Source organism: Amblyomma maculatum, chromosome 2 (genome assembly GCF_055883805.1).
Source record: "Amblyomma maculatum isolate TAMU_Amacu chromosome 2, ASM5588380v1, whole genome shotgun sequence".
Classification (NCBI taxonomy): Eukaryota; Metazoa; Arthropoda; class Arachnida; order Ixodida; family Ixodidae; genus Amblyomma; species Amblyomma maculatum.
In genome coordinates, this window is record NC_139345.1 from 14,025,418 (window position 1) to 14,043,527 (window position 18,110).

At 46.9% G+C, this 18,110-nt stretch overlaps 1 protein-coding gene across 1 annotated transcript in view; it reads right to left on the minus strand.

The window, feature by feature from the left end:
• LOC146197988 (arrestin domain-containing protein 3-like) overlaps positions 1-12,434 on the minus strand; it is a 102,370-nt gene extending 89,936 nt beyond the window's left edge. Inside the window, exon 1 of the mRNA XM_084593294.1 lies at positions 11,648-12,434. Within this exon, the coding sequence (XP_084449420.1) occupies positions 11,648-11,906 (259 nt within the window). The 5' untranslated portion in view covers positions 11,907-12,434. The remainder of the gene's footprint in view (positions 1-11,647) is intronic.
• Between the last annotated feature and the right edge of the window lie 5,676 nt (positions 12,435-18,110).

Sequence of the window (18,110 nt, forward strand, 5' to 3'; positions counted from 1 at the left end):
AAGATTACGTAACTAGAAACGAACACAGCGTTTGAATCGAGGGGGATAGGTAAACGAGTTCAAAAACGCATGAATGCCTTTTAGGTAGGATAAAAAAGTCCTCTGCCTACGTGACGCATCGAATCGCATGGTTACCAGCAGTACGCAGGGGCAAAGGGAAGATAGAAAAACAGGAAGACGAGGGTTCGATTCAACGCATAGCCTTGCAGTTGAGGAGACGCACGCACAGCGCTGCGCATCTGCTGGTCAGCGCGCGGTTCCTGGGTGTTGATGAACTCGCATAACATTGTCGAACAAAATAGCGACAACGGCAAGCAAACAGTAAACTTTCTTATCACCCCCTTCTTCTCTCCTCCGTCGCCTAGCGGAGTCCGGTCGTTCCCCCAAAGACACACTACTCCAGGCTGCGGCCAGTTTCATCGCAAGCTCGTCGAAGACGTGCATGGTGAACGGGAAATACATTGATTTGAACAAGGCAATTCTCAGCAGATCACCTTGCATAGGAAATATTACTAAGCGAGAGAAAAGAACGTACACCACACAGCTCCCAAGTTCAAACCTGCAAGCCCAAAGTCATGTATCGTTACAACTGATATGACCATATACGCAGCCAACACATCATGTCATGGCTGCAGTTTGGCTCGGTCGTCCCGCGACTCGGTTCACGGCAAAAGGGAATGTATTGACAACTCCAACTAAGAGATCGTAGCATCTTTGTCCAGTTGCGCACAGACAACAACACCAGGCACAGATCATTTTGCGCAGCTCAAGATACATGACCAGAACAGCTCGAAACACACACACACACACACACACACACACACACACACACACACACACACACACACACACACACACACACACACACACACACACACACACACACACACACACACACACACACACACACACACACACACACACACACACACACACACACACACACACACACACACACACACACACACACACACACACACACACACACACGCACGCACACAACCCACAAACGGACGCACAAATTAAACGCGCGCGCCTTTAGCATTTATTTTGACCAAGAGACTACGAGTCACGGGGACAAAGTCAGGCTGGCCTCTGTCGAAAGTCTGCAGCGTTCTTAAGACAAAGCAGCTACTTTTACACAAGCCGGGGAGGTTAAACGCTAGCCCTAGAAAAGTAAAAACGGAAAATAACATATGCGCATGCGCCACCATCGGCCGTTTCCGCAAGCATACTGCCATGCGTCTAGAGAGTTTTTGTGAGATGATTTCCGAGTCTTCGCTATATATATCGCCATTCACTTGAATACGGTGATCGCGGATTCCCTCTCGGTCTTGGCGTCACGGGCTTTATTGAAGCGGCGGAAAACCTTTGAAATCCCATTCTCTCTACAAGAAATGCACACTTTTTCTGCCGGGCAAGACTTCAAAGAGGACGGACAGCGTCGCAGAATCGATTTTCACTCGTGGAAAAAAAAACATTGGATGGGGTTGTCCTTAGTGCACAGTCTAACGCGGAGTCAACTATATAGTATATACCATACACACACTACAGTATCTCGTGAGCTCACTTAAATCGACAGCGAGTGTGTTAAAAAAAAAAAAAAAGCCAGCTATATACTTCAGTTCAGTTCAGTCGCTCAGTCGTGTCCGACTTTTCGTGACCCTATGGACCATACCACGCCACGCTTTCCGGTCTCTCACTATCTTCCTAGCCATCTAACCATCGTGTTCGCTGCCTACCTAACCCCGCCTAAATCTGCGGCTCCCTTCAACTAGAGTTATAAAGCCAGGGTCCTCTCCCGATACGGTGCAGACTTCAAATCGTCCTCTCGGGCAAAAGTCCACGATGACCCTTATCGTCGTGCTTCCCTGCGGGTCTTTCTCGGAGTCCCTTGAACAACCACCCCTGACAGCAGCGCTGCCGACAGGCTGTTGAAGCACGTCGAGCCAGCCGGCTGTGACTGTCGACCGTATGCGCGCTATCAAGCGCATGGCTCTGAGTGCCAGAGACGAAAGCTGCTAGAGCTACGGCTTCGTTCTTACAGGGTACAGAGTACGGGTTCGAGCTGCCGCTCTTTTCCAGTGGTGCCGCACAGCCCCGGAGACACCCAGGCACGGGCCACCCTTATCAACAGCGGGCCATGACAGCTCCGGGCCCACTCAGAGTAGGAGTGACAGCCTCCAACCTTATGCCGTGATTCCACCCTTCTCATATTATTTTTTCTTTGCCCTAATCTGACGCAGGCACGATTAGGGAACCTCTCATGACGGGCTGTCCTGAGATGGCGCCCGGTCGAGCAGCGCAGTCGGCAAAAGTGGATTAGTCTCGAGCAGCGAGCGAAATTAATGGAGAACGACTGGCGCTACGCGCGCCTCTCTGCGGAGAGCTCCTCTCACTCTCTCTGCTCGCCCGCCTCACCGCGAAAGTGCTCTTGCAACACGGAGTACACGAAAAGGGTTGGCACATGAAGCTTCGACTCCGAAGCGATTTTTTGCGAGTCCGGGAGAGTAGATGAAATATTCTTGGTGAATTAAACAGCGCACGTCACTTATCTTTCTCTCGCGTCCGCTCTATTCTTCCCTTTCTCGTGCCATTGTTTCGTGTGCATTAATAGAAGAAGAAAAAAAAAAAAAACCTGTGACGTATGTATACATATGCAGTTTAACGCTCTTATAAACTGCACGTGGGTTTGTGGTGGACACCGGTGGCCCGACCCTAGACTATAATGTCGGACATCCCGCGGGCGTGTTGCCTTTCGTCTCCTTGGGAACGCGGCCGCTGCTGGGTTTAACGGTATAATAGCGGAAGTTACAGTAGAGAACGACCGCACATGGAGTAATTTCTTCAGGCGGATTCCGTCGCGCGAATTACTATTTGCGTAGCACTAGCCATTACGACCGTTTCGCGCCGTGTAAAGCCGGGCTTTTGTGACGTCAGCACCACGTGACAGTGACGATGTGCCGCTCCAAGAACTTGACGCCGGACGCGAGCAAAGAAGGCGACGACTAAGGCGAAGGCATATCCAGAGTTGTTAGAACGCGAAATGACAACGAAAACGTAAGCAACGAACACCGCGATGCTGAGACAGCGGCATCAAGCTCAGGAAGTGGGCGCCCACGAAACCGAAGCCGCCGAACGCCAGGGAAAGGCGGTTGGTTGGTTGGTTCACAGGAAGGGAAAGGCGCAGTATCTGTCACACTTGTTCTGTGGACACCTGAACCGCACCGTAAGGGAAGGGAGGAAGGTGGGAGTGAAAGTGGAAAGAGAGAAAGGGGAGCTGTAGTGGAGGGCTACGGAGCAATTTCGACCACCTGGGGATCTTTAACGTGCGCTGACATCGCACAGCACACGGACGCCACTTCGTTTCGCCTCCATCGAAACGCAGCCGCCGAGGTCGGGTTCGAACCCGGGAACTCCGGCACAGTAGTCGTGCGTCTTACCACTGCGCCACCCCGGCGGGGCGAGGGAAAGGCGAATCACGACGATTGCGGTGTCATGCATTTGGCCATTTGAGCGTTAGTCCCACACAAACGCACTCCATTTTAATGGCGAGTTCGCTCAGCCACATAATAAAAATGTCATTTTAGTGGTGTGACTGTGCGCTAAATGGCATCAATAGTATAAATATTACAGGGAGGCAACCATCTATAACCCAGAAATTCGCTGCACATTTGGTGTGGTTTGGGGAGGTTTAACGTCCCAAAGCGACTCAGGCTATGAGAGACGCCGTTGCGGAGGACTCCGGAAATTTCGACCGCCTGGGGTTCTTTAACGTGCACTGACATCGCACAGCACACGGGCGCCTTGCTTTTCGCCTCCATCGAAAAGCGGCCGCCGAGGTCGGGATTCGATCCCGCGTCCTTGGGAACAGTTGTCGAGCGCCGTAACGACTGCGGGGTAATTTTCATTATTTAACCGACTACCAATATAAATTACTGCACATGGCAGTATGGAACGAACCCCGTTTATTCAGTGACGCACACAGATATATATATATATATATATATATATATATATATATATATATATATATATATATATATATATATATATATATATATATATATATATATATATATATATATATATATATATATATATACACACATAACTGTAGCGCGCTGGCGGCGTTCACATCGGAACAGAAACAAGAACTCCTCTATACTACAACACTTCGCAAAAACGATTGCGTCGCTGAATTCCCCCACACCAAATGGATCGAGCTAGCGGCCCTCTATGAGCAAATGCCGCAGCAGAGGCGGACACAACCTGCTCTCATAAGCGCCCTAAACGCGCGCACAGCTTTCAAATTAACTCTTCCCTTCTTTACCGAAAAGAGGGCACTCCCAAAAGTGGCGGAGCGATTTCGCTGCACGAAGGAAGGGTCAGGCAGCAGCGCTTGCTCGCAATACACGCGTTTACTCTCGGCTCTGGAGATGATGCGATTAAGAGGTCGCACGTGACCGGCCTGTGCTGCGAGGCACTCCAATCGCATCAGCGGCGCTCTTCTAGAAGAGGGGGATCCAATTAGAACGCGCGCGCGTGTCCCGCGTCTGGACCAGATCACGCGTCGCTCGCCTCCGGCCGTACATACACGGGCCGCCAGGGTAATTCTGTTTGGATTGACATCCCCGCGCTGTGGGAGGAACTCACCGCCCGGGGATAAGCAGAGACGCTGCACTGCTGCTGTTGGCCAAACACACGCGACCGGAAGCGGCAACGCAAAACGAATAAGTAGCTTGGCCTCAGCGAGGCTGACGTACGTACGATGCTGTTTATCGACCGATCATCATCTGCGCCGAAAGAGTCAATTTTCGTTGAAATCGACAATGGGTGTCACGTTTGAAAGGTACACCGCGAGGCTCCAAGTGTTGCGGGGGACTGCAGGCTCATTTAAAATATTTACTAATGTACTAATTAAAAAGTTGATTAGTGAGATTTAGTTATTACACATACAATTCGAAGTGTTTTTCAGTATTTTACGGCCGCTGCGCCTGACAGTCTCTTTTTGGAAATACTGTTATTTCGGACTGCCTATCTTTAAAAATATTTTAGTGTTCGCCCTAACACCCGATATATATAGTACCTGTCTTTAAAAAGTGTTTTAGTGCTCGCCCGGACACCCGATATATAGCATACGCACGGGCTCGACCGAATTCATCTACACGTTTAAAAATACGCCGCTGCCGCGGCTTGGTCCGGAACCGCGAAACTTCGTTGTGTGTACTCAACTAACGGTAGAACGACACAACCTTGCTCAGTAGCAACAGGTTCCGAATTAATCCTAGTTTTCGCCCCTGTTTTTTTTTTCTTTTTATTATTGTCTATCTTTATTCATATTGTTACCGAGGAGGAAGAAGGAGCGGGGAGTGGCTTAGGCAGGAGCGTCCACGCTATAGGCCCGCCGACACTCATTAAACAACAGTGTAATTAAACTCATCTCATCTCCATCCGTCATGGTCTTTCACTGGCTTGCCGCCCCGTAACAAATACATAGAAAATCTGGACAAGCTACTTTTTTTTTATGGAATGCAATTTTTTTCCGACTAACATAACAATTAATATACCCGCAGGTAGGTCATTGTTCGCGGCACTTACAGTTTTCTGAAGTTTACTGGCGAAAAAGCTCTCAGCTGCTTTTAAGCGATAGTCGGCCGAAAAGGCTTCGCTGTCGCCCAGAATTGAGAAACATGCGGTAAAAACACGCACGTGATTACATATCGAAATTTAGGAAACCGTTCTTTAGCAGAGTTCACGGTGGTGTCATGCATCTATAACTTCTATAGAAGATTGATGCATTTCGCTTCCCATCCCTCGTATAGAGAAGTTATAGACGCTAGTTTGCGACAGGCATTCGAACCGACGGCATATATACCTCCAGTTGTATGCTGTTCATTGCAGGAGTCCACCGAGAAGTGAGAGCGATATTGCGTCTTTCTGTCCCCCAAAAAACAAAAGAGCTAGAAACGTTTCACGTTTTCGGAAACTCATGCGCCAATTACTCAATAACAAAAATTCGTAGAATTTTCCTAAGGCGAAGTTTAAGCGCCCTTATAATTTTCTATGGCAGGCTTAGCGATTCGATGCGAACGCAGGGCAAACATTAAAACGAACACTGTAAAAAATGTGTGTTAAAATACAGGTATTTTTCAAGAAAATTTCTGTCCCCGTACAGAGAATATCTGTTCTACTTCATTGACCGAAATACGTTCACGAAGAAAACAGTAATTTTCTGTTTTTCAGCAGAAACCTTAACTGGAATGCGAACAATTCGATATATTTTTGTCGCCTGTTCTATTTTCTACCGCAAACTGGTTTTTACTTGAATAGTAGGTAAATGCGGAAGAGAAAACGAAATGGTATGATAACCCTGAAGGCGCTGTCCGACGATCGGCTGCGTAACAATTTCGATTCGAAAGAAAACTACTGGCGTCACGTTGAGGTTAGCTTTTTGGTAACCATGAGCATATATAGGCAAAACAAATAGAGAGGTTGACTCCCTGCTACGGTGGTATTGTGGCTAGAGAACCGCTGTTGTGCGGCCAACATTATGAGTGCCATCGAGTATTGCCAGCGCCGAGAGATATTCGTGAGATGCAGTTAGCAAGGTTTTCGTATTAAAAATGGTGTTCATTGAAGAAATTGGCGCTCAATGTTTTTACACGCAAAAAACATGTGAAATGAAGGACGAAAAAACAAGGATATATTTGCGCCATTCTTTTAATTGCTACAGAAAAATAAAAAAACAGAAAATGCCGTATAACAGAAAATTTTAGTCAATTTACAAAAAATTTGTTTCAGCTGTAAACAGAAAAAACTGTAAAATCACAAAAATATTAAAAACAGAAAACATAACAGAATAGAAATTTCTGCATTTTTCAACAAAAAGTTTTTACAGTGAAGATTTTGCTACACTCAAAGTGGTTAGAACACTCCCAGCAGCATGTTCATGACATCATTCTGCTGTTCATATTTAGGTAATATTTCAGGTACAGTTATGGAATGAGAGAACAGACTGCGACATTCCGACCAAAGTCTCATGGGAGAAACTGGCGTTTCGCGGTTCCGATTCGATTTTTACATAGGGCCAACCGAGCGGGAACAAGAGATGCGCTTTTTAATATCGGCTGCCAAAGGGAAGGGCACACTGCTTCCGCCACTCTGAAGAAGGCGTCGATTCGGGCACAAAAAGGTTGTTTTCTCTCGCGCCACTTTGGCTGACGATTGCGAACTGTTCTCTATCCAGTTTTCCTCCCGACCAGGCAGATCTCTGCCGAAGTGTTCCCGTTCCAGTTATGGAATGTCGAGATTGCTTCGTTTCATCCCGCGCCGTTTTCTCCATCCTTCGACTGTTGCGGAACAAATCGGTGCCAGCGTTGTTGACCCCACTTTCGAGGGAATCCAATACAACTAAATTCAATTCAATTTTTCTTCGCAATGAAAATCGAGTTCATACCTTCGTCCGGCTATATTGACGTTTGCCTGGAAGCCCGAACACAGACAGTGTTGAGAAATTTGGATTTAGAATTGAACATTTTTTTTCCCTCGCCACTAGATTCAAAGACTGCACAAACACTACGCGATTTGAAACCTATTAATGCGTGGCTGCGTAGCCACAAATATCCACAGTGTGTGCGAGCATAGCGTTCTTGTCATCAGAAGACGGTAGTCTATGGAGTCACTTGAATTCTATAGATACAGAGTATGGCCCGCCTCAATGCGTCCTCAATGTCTGTTTAAAGATATCAGTCAGCATGCACACAAATTCGTGCTACCTTGTTGTAATGGAAATACACTGAACGAGATGTACTCGGTTATCGAACGCAGCTGACGAAGCGAGAGCAGAAATCAATCAACACTTTTTTCCCAAGCCATATGAGTGCCTATTGTTAGACGTACACCTATTGAATACATCGGCCAGGAACTTCCAGGTGTCTGGTTCATTTTTACGGACTCGAAAGCAGCGCTTCAAGGCGTTCAAGCTGCGCTACGTCGTGGATCACATGAACAACTAACTGCAGAGATCCGCGTGCTATACCACGACGCTACATCAAAAGGTCATGATATAATTTCCAGTAGCTACCTGGACATTGCGGTATTGAGGGAAACCACCAGGCAGACCAAGTTGCCCGTTCTGCACACAACGACGGAACTACAGTGAACATTCCTATATCTAGAGTTGACGCAGCTTGTCGACTTCGTTCCTTAGCGGCGGAGCTAACGCTTTCAGCCTGGAACAAAGGACAATTTTCCAATCGACGCCTCAGGGAACTAGACCCTGGGCTGCGCCTTCGTGTTCCCCCTAACAAAGGGCGGCGCGAAACAACACTGATGTGCCGTATGTGGCTCGGTGTTGCATTCACCAAAAAATACGCTTATGTGATGAGAATGGCGGATAGCCCTAACTGTGAAAGATGCGGCTGCGAAGAGACCACACAGCATCTCCTTTGCGAGTGCCCTGCTTTTTCAAGCGAAAGATATGCGCTGCGTTCGGCTCTGGACCATCTTGACAGCCGTCCTTTCACAGAGGAGAAAATCCTCGGCCCATGGCCACAGAAGGCGTCTAACGGCAAAGCCTTCAAAGCATTAATGTGTTTAATGAGAGACACAAACTTGATTGAGAAACTGTGACTGCTCCTCGCCGCCTTACCTTTCCCATCATTCTCTTCTTTCTCCTTTAAACTCCTCATTCCCCTTCCCCAGTGCAGGGTAGCAAACCGGAAGCTTTCCTGGTTAACCTCTCTGCCTTCTCTCTCTTTCTCTCTCTCTCTCTATATAGTTTAAAAGAAAACTATCCGCATACGACAAGGCGTTAACACACAGGAACATAACCGAAGCATTCATCAGGACATAATTATGGGTCGGACTTTTCGGTTTATACGAAAAGATAAAAGTACGCCGAATTCATTTTGCAAAAGGTAGTATCCCTAACATGTATGATGCAGCTAGCTGAATATCGAGTAGGAGTCGTCAAAAGAGAAAATTAACCAAGTTCGAAAGCCACGAAAGTCGTGAAACGGTGCGTTTTGAAGTACAGACCCTAATAATGTAACGACATTTGCGCGGCGTTTCTCTGCAGGTAACCGCGGCATGGTGGGACTACAACCATGGCACGCAACAACATGGTGGTAGCATCGCGTTGTGGTCACGCGAGTAGGACAGTCCTGTTATCCAGAAAAGCCTGGCGGAGAGATTGTGCCGGCACCTTCCAGTTCATGATTGCTGAGGAACATACATTATGTTCACGGAATTAAACTTAAGCCTTCCGCACACCTAGAAGCGGAGTGCGCTGCCATACTCTTTGAGCGTTTAGTTTTTGCACCTGGCAACAGTATGGCCGCTGGCGGACACAGGGTTGCCATGCAGGAGATTCCTGCCACCCGCCAGATCTGGGAGCAGACAAGCCTCCCCAGATTGCGAGGTTCCACTTGGCCGCCCAAAGTCGTCTGCACAGCCACCGTGCTGCTTGTGTAGTGCTCTTCACTGTCATCTAACCACTTAACGCAGCTATCGGTTAAGGAAGTTTCCCCGTTGTATGCAAGAGCGTTCGAAACAATGCATAGCCGTCACGAAAAAATGCCATGCTGCTTCTATCGCTGTGGTTAAGTGACAGTTCCATCATAGTCACCATGCGCAGGCCGCGTAACGCTCAACCTAGCAGACCAACCTGGAGATAACACTCCAATCCACATTACAGAAGTCAACGTCTCATTTGCGCGTTTGTCCGTTTCTTCAGTGGCAAAAGCGTTTCCTTCAGCAAGTACGGCCGTAAGCGCTTCGCCATAATTAACGACAATTTGTGCTTTAATTATTGGTAAATCGAATAATCACATACTGACGAAACAAACCGACATATATATGCGACTTTTGACTAGCCAGGAGTACCACATTATATCGCTGAATAGAAAAGACGGTAAGTGATCCTTGTAAAATATTTGCCTAAATAAAATGAAACTGCATGCATTCCGAGATAATGTAAATATTCATATGCACTGTGCATTATTAGCGATGGTCCCACCCTTTATGGGTATGCTTGCTGCGACCTTGTTTATTATTATTATTATTATTATTATTATTATTATTATTATTATTATTATTATTATTATTATTATTATTATTATTATTATTATTATTATTATTATTATCTGTAGACCACAGCACTTCCTTTACCATAATCCTTGAAGCCTCTCTGCTCTAGAATGCTGTTTTCCTGCGAGCTGGAATAAGTTGATAAAATCGCGGTCCCGCTGCAGTCCCCGTTCGAGAGTTTTCGTTTTTCTGAATCCGTGTTTGCAGCTATCGTTCACATCATATCAATTCCGGTGAGCTCAACGAGTTCAAAAGGGTACGTGTTATTTTTTCAGCGCATTTGTACCTCACTGCAATGCTTGGTAGTTCATGTGTTTACATATTTAATCTTGCAAAGTTACCGATCCACAAAGACAAATCGGAAGAGTTTTTTGGTTACTGCGGGACTTTAATAAGGTGTTCGTCCGGCAAACCTGCTAAGAGGAATTTAAAGCGGACAGCTGCAAGTTGCAGCATGTGCAGCATGTGCAGCAATTGGCTTGAATTACCTGTGGCTAACGAAAATATAGAGAACGCCTTGAAGCCTCCCACGTGCGTGGGCCGTTCTGAGGCCTTCAAATCGGGACAGAGGAAGTTGTTGAAATGACAAATGATCCCACTCGCCACTTTCGAGTCAAGCTAAACTTAGGCGGCGTCGCACACACAAACGGCGTGTTCGTGGAGAGTCATCTCGGCGAAGGGGCCGCCCTTTGTAAACGGAGGCGCGGAAATTACTTCAGCGATCCGTCCACGTTCAGCGGAATCGGGGCGGGCGTCCATCAGCATCATCGGTCACGTTGTTCAGTGAGATTCCGTCTTGCAAAGCTGTAGTCCGCAGTAAATTGAGGGAGTGTTTGGTGATACCCGTGGTTCGCTTCTTTTCATGATTTTTTTTTCTCTCTCTCTCCCCACCCCGCCAGTGCCAGAGTGAATGTCTGTTGCCTCGCCCTGGTCTCTAGCCAACAAAAACAAACAGCGTGCCGACGAAAGGCAAGTTGGTCCACTAGCATGCCCCTTGGAAACGACGAAGACTGCGGCCGCAGAAGTGGCCACTTTATGGAAACCGGCACTCAGCACTCGCTCAGCAAGCCTATGAGCACCAGTCACAAGCATTTGGGTACGGCGTACAGTGACAATATCATGCGCAAAAAAGTGGCGCTGTACAGGTGTCAAGGGCGACAAAGAAACGATCAACTTTGTTTGACGCAAATAAATTTAGGACATTTTCAGACCAAGTTATTAAATGAGCGCACTGAAAAGGCATGCTGAGCTTAAAATGGGATAAGGACGCAGCGGCGGAGTTTCGCAAGGCGCGTGTTTTAAATTTCGGCACAGTTCGGTACACAATAAGTCGGTGGCGGACGCGACTCCGCACACGCGCGCGAAGACGCTCGCGGTCCCAGTTCACAACTGATTAAATAACAAATACAGCACAAACAGGGTGGAATGCGTGTGTGCAGAAAAGCACTCATCTGCCATTCATAACTGAGATACAATCACTGTGCAGACGGACACGGGACTCGGTTTAGCGTACGCGACGGGCGCGTATACATACACAGCGAGCCAGCTCACCCACCGGAGCCGAAGAGCGTCTGTCCCTGGAAAAAGTACTCCAGCTCGGCGTTGTAGTGCTCGGTGTAGGCGCCCAGCCGGTTGCCCGTGCTGCGCGACTCGGTCCAGTGAACTTTGGCCAGTCCCCGCATGAACACGCGCACCGCCTTCAGTCGCATGTCACCCTTGAGTTCGAGCACGCACTTGCCGCGCACCGCCTGGCCAGGGTGGTACACGTTGCGGTAGCCGTCCAGCACGATGTCGAACGCCTTTAGCTTGCCCATGGCTTGGCTGCAGCAGCCTCGTGGACTCGTCGTCGTCGTCGCAGCAGCGTCTCCCCTCGCGGCGCATCGGAAAGAGCTCGGCGCCGCCGTGCACTCAGCCGGGCTTACGGCCGCTGCGCTCACTGTCGGTCGCGTGCTGCGTCGACCGCGGACGCTGCCGGCCCGCGACAGTCGCGGCACGCATCGCAGTGGTCGTCGACGCTGATATAACAGCTCACAGGCCGCGCTGCCCGCTTTTCCGCGGCGTCTACGTTCTCCGATCGAAGACACACGGAGGAGAGACACCGGAGGAGAGAGCACGGACAAGCGTCTCGGGAATGCGCTCGTGCTCTCGCACTGTCCCGTTTAGGCGAGATCCAGAGCGAGACCAAAGCACGGAACCGAAACCAACTGGCAGCAGACGGAGTGGGTGCGATGTGTACGCGCGCGCCGGTTGGACTGAGTCCGGTATCGGAAGTAGTGCGTCGATGCTATGCCACCCACCATACGCCACTGAATGGGCATTCGTTTCTTACGAACAGCTGGAGATGATCTAACGGGCCTGGCGCGCGAGGAATGCGCTTTTTGGCCCCCCCGCGGCGCGTAGGAGGCGCTTTGCATGACAATCCATTCAAAAAGTTCGACAGGGTCCAGAGGTGGTGCTGCTGCCTTGTGGCGAAACTGCCAGCAGCGAGCTGCATCGTGCTAAAAGTCGCGGCTAGGTAGCGCTAGAAGCGCAAACACTCTCATGACGATGCTTTTAGCGCCAAATATGGTTCATACGTGATAGATTGGTTGGTTTGATTTGTGGGGTTTAACGACCCAAAGCGACTCAGGCTATGAGAGACGCCGTAGTGGAAGACCCTGAAAATTTCTACCACCTGGTGTTCTTTAACGTGCACAGACACTGCACAGCACACGGGCGCCTTGCTTTTCGCAGACCTAAACCCTAGCAGGATAGGTGTACATAGCATATAAAAAAAGGACATGGTTTACAGAGAGCGTGTAACAAGAACTAGATACTGGAATCCGAATGTTGAAAATGAGCTGCCCACGGAGCCATGCGGCATACCCCCCCCCCCCCCCCCCCCTTTCATAAAAAAAAAAAGGGAAGAAAGAAACGATTCTAAAATTTCCTCAATTTTGAAGCTTGCTCACGCATGCCAGGGAACGATAAAAAAATTTTCTTCGCCGCCTTGCTGTTGCAAGAAGTTGAGCAATTTCGCTTGAATAGTTCTTATATTCGACTTATTAGTTCTACGGAGCCCAAGCTCCCAACAAAAGAAAAGGAGGAATCATTTATTTAATAATTAGAGTAATGTGATACACTGCTGTGTCCAGGGCCCATGTGCGGCTGTTAATGTATACTTGGTATAGTTGCGATGACTCTTGAAAACAAAAATTTGGCTGGACTGCAAAAGTCAGTCTCACAAGTCGAGAAAAAGTAAGATATTTATTCAATCATCTTTGAGAGCCGGAATGAATTTATTGTTAAAAGCACCCACTCTTTTCTTAATACAGGTAGCCGAAGAGTTCAGATAGCATCGGCTGAATGTCCTTTATTTTTGTTTGATTTTTGCTGAAGCAAGTGCGTGTTGCGGTGCGCGCTTGGTGTTTTCCTCCGTTTTCTGGACACTTGTCAACTTTCGCAAGTGGATGGCTCTGGGTGATTCCCGGGCGAAGTTTTTCGTTTTACGACCTAGTTCAGAATTCCACCGCGCCGAGTGCGATACGATCTCGATGTGCGCTCGAGCACGTGCGTGTGGCAATAACGTGTTGGGGATATGGCGTTCTTCCTTATATGTACATACGTCGCTTATGTATCTTAGGGTGGATTTTTTTTTATATATCTTATGGCATTCTCACCGCACGCTTCATACACGGCTCTGAGCAGCAGCGGAAACAAAGCGGACGTGCATGATTTCGAAGATCAAAAGCGCACGCGCGTTGCATATGCACATGTACCTTCTCGTAACCGGAACATCCGGAGGGCTGTGTTGAAATGGCAGCTTTGAACTCGTGATTCTTGTTTTTGAACATTCAAGTTAATTGAGAACGTGGTCGAGTGATGAAATTGGTGTGGCCAACCTTTGATTTTGTTTTATTATCATATATATATCCATCTATTTGTTGGTCACATTATTGCGAAATTAGAGCATCGAGCGCTTGGCCGTAAACAGTAAGAATGAATGTCGAACCGGACTCGATAAGCTCATAAAGAATTGTGCCTCATTCTTTGTTGCTGCCGTCCGCGCTGCCGCCTTGTCGCGGCCAGTGCGGTTGCAAAGGTATATTTGCGCAACGCCGATAGCATGAAAGGTGCTCGCTTTTTAAATCATTGAGATCTGGTGTCGGAGCTAAACATGTCTGTTAGCAGCACCTTTCAACACTGCGGAGCAGCTAGCATTCTTTTCATTTCATTGCCGCAATATACATACAGCATGTAAGATGACATATAGCGATGAACTCGCTACGGTGCCTTTTAAAGTGAACGGTTTTAGATTGTAAGTTTTGATGTTGCGCCGAGCGGTCGATTTTCGCCTGACGCTTGTCACACGTTGTGACCCTGATATTCAGTTTGTTCTCAATAACAGAACGCTATACCTGGGGATCTCGCATTATATATATATATATATATATATATATATATATATATATGAAGAAAAAAAGCCAACAGTCGGCGAGGCCAAGGAAAGCATTGGGAATTGTACTTTATGTCTTTCTTTTTTTTAATTTTTACTGCGGTAATCACACAAATTAGTAATGTAATCTGTTTAGGGGAAAGATAAACACAAAGTAGAAGGAAAAACAACGTGTCGATGGCGGGGACCGAACCCACGACCTCCGAATATCGCGTCCGGTGCTCTTCCAACTGAGCTACATCGGCCGCTGTCCCACCTGCTACTTCCTTGGGTATTAATGTTGCTGTATACGAACCTTGAGAGTGTTCACCAGCGCCACCCTCAACCATAGCGTTGGACGTGGAACGTCCTGTGTTACCGCCAGCGTCACGTAGAACGTGATCAAGAGCGAGGGCGAAAGCAGTGCTAGAACCCTCTTACACTATAGCTTCAAGCCAGCCAGATTATATATATATATATATATATATATATATATATATATATATATATATATATATATATATATATATATATATATATATATATATATATATATATATATATATATATATATATATATATATATATTAAGAGCTGCCGCCATTTCTGAAAAAATGACCTGCCGTGGTGGCTTGGCGTCATTAGCGTTTGGCTATCCGGGCCCATGGTGGCAGGAACAAAGAAACACAGCCAAGGCAACCTCAGTTCCCCCGAAAGGGGAAACGGGACACAAAAGCTCTGTGCAGTATCAATGCAAGTCAAATAACTTCGGATAGTAGTCCTTTTCCCGAAGCCCTGAACAGAGGCATCATTTAGTGCTACTAGATGGACGATGAATATGGTCGCCACTTTGGGAGATGAGGCCGAATCTCAAAGCTCCGCATGGCCTTGTTTGCAGTTTCTAAAAAGGGCCCAAGACAAGCTACTCAGCTATTCAGTTACTCATCTAGGCTCTCACAGTTCAAATCGTAGACTGATTTAACAAGCCCCCTTGTCAGTGTTATATGTGCATTAATGTTAAGACGACCCACCGACCGAACCGCACTGGGTATATTTGCTATTTCCTTTCTGAGAATAAGGCGTACAGAAAATTTCGCATACAGCAGTATAATACCGCTGAGCCAGCGAAGGGGCGGGTTCCATTCTAGCAGCTGCAGCCACGTTTTGATAAAGGCGTTGGCCTCTATATACCGTACCACACACTGCACCATATATTGCCATATGCCATAGGCCATATTACATACCACGCTATATATCACACCCTAGCTGCACCATACATATGCATATCATACAGTATACGATACTATATACCGGGTGTTTTCTTCTTTAAAAGGTCCAAAATTTGAAGAAAAAATGTTAACGACATTAGTTTTGTTTTAGGTTTGGAGCTATAGTAAAATAAGCTTCCGCCGTTGATGTCGCAATTCAACATATAGGGTTAACCATAGTTAAACCATAACTTTTTTTTCTCGGCTATACTATCTGGAGGACAAGCTACAATTCCGCTAATGCAAAATAGCCCATAAAATAAAGATTTAAAAAGATGATAATTAATGTATATAATTAATAACAGAACACTTAAGCAGTCTGACTGTTACCTGGTGTCCGCCGTAGCCCCTAATATAGTCCCAGGGCTAAAACAAAACAAAACAAAACAAAAAATCTAAAACCAGTTACGTTTAAACGTAACTGGTTTTAGATTTTTTGTTTTGTTTTGTTTTGTCTATAATTTTTAGACAATTGTCTAAAAATTATAGACCTAAATAATCACCCGATATGCGATACGAAATACTATTATACCACTGTACACTATACCAGGTGCCGCATTTTATTTATTTATTTATTTATTTATTTATTTATTTATTTATTTATTTATTTATTTATTTATTTATTTATTTATTTATTTATTTATTCATTTATTTATTGGCTGGCGCATTGGTACAAGCGCAACGTGAAATAATGCGTTCTCAGGAAAATAACTTCTCCTTATAACGACGTCCTCGGAAGACTGGAAACGATAGAAAACCCAGATTCCGCTTGTCGGGGCGCTTCAACCCTGAAGCTTATAGTCAGAAGGAAAGACCTGCAGACCGTGCGTATTTAACCTTTGCTGACTATACCCGCCTGCGTACAATCCTTGGCCACGTTCATTAGGAAGCAGTTTTTAAGCCAGCCCATCCCCGTCCGATAAAAAACGCAACAGGATATATTTACGTACATCCGCTTTCTAACAGGGCAGCGGCTGAGGGTCATGCAAGGAAAGCGAATGAATCGAACATTCAATACTCTGTCGGTATCTTCCGATCATATCTCAGCAGCGATTTGGCTGCAATGTGCGTAGCACACAAGTACGCGGCGTGCGGCCGTTGCACATACCGGAACCAGCATCGGCAGCAGCAAGGATTCGAGTTAAGGCTCAATTGGATATCCTTCGCACAGCTCACGCCAGAGAAGAATTGAAATTCCCACCGCGCAATAGGTCCTATCTGTCAGGAGGAGCGGGATTCACCTTCGTGCCAAGAGCCGATCGGCGGCTTTTTGATTTACGCAATGTGCTTATATATCAGAGGACGTATGGGCGCTCCGCTAACGGTACGATCTCGCTGAGGGAGTCTTTGCAGCGACGGTTGATCCGGCAAATGCGCGTGGCTGAGCTCGGCGATTGCCTCGGTTGCGTCCCGCGAGTGCCAATTCCTGATCGTATATTATACCACCATATATGCCCTCGTGAATGCGCTCACATGCAATCGCTGGGCGCGCGATTATCGTTGCACATTTCTTACGGCGTGAGCGTAAGGCGAGATCTTCCGGTTCGTGCGTGTAGAGAGTACGCATTTACATTATCTCCCCCCCCCCCCCCCCCCCTCCGCCGCGGTGGCTCAGTAGTTAGGGCGTTCAACTGTTGGTCCAAAGGACGCGGGTTTTTCGAACGTTTTTCGATGGAGGCGATAAGCTAGGCGCCTGCATACTGTGTGATGATAGCACGCGATAAATGAGCGCAGGTAGTCAAAATTTCCGGACCCCACCACAATACGGCCTTAGTTGTTTTTGGATGTTATACCCCATAAAACTAAAATGAATTTATATCTTAGCAAAAAACCACGTAACATTGCAGCCTTACAGTGACAACTGAGAGCGCTATAACGTTTCGCTGGCGTACAATATGGGCGTTATTCGCTCGGATGTTTCAAGGCGTCAAAAATCAACGGTTCTCGCCAATATCCTATCGTCGAATAATGCAGCTTTTGTTGAAGTGCCTGCTCACAAGTGTCAAGCTTCGTTTAGTGCTACTGCTGCTGTTTCCTTTTTTTTTTCTTTTTTTTCCTTGCGGCGCAAAAGACCCAAACGAAATACGTAAAAAGGACCAAAAAAAGAATTGGGGAACACGCGGTAATCACGCTCTCGCATAAAGGCTTTGCAGAACCAACACATTAGTTTATTTGCTGCATCTACTGAATGAGAAAGTTTGATTTTCAATAGGATCACACGCACAGACTTGTCTTTTCTCCTTTTTGGAATCTACTTGCTGTTTTGTTTCCTCTTTCAACATATGAGACAGTTGGCTCCCCACACTATCATTATGAAGCTCGGAAAGTCGATTAGA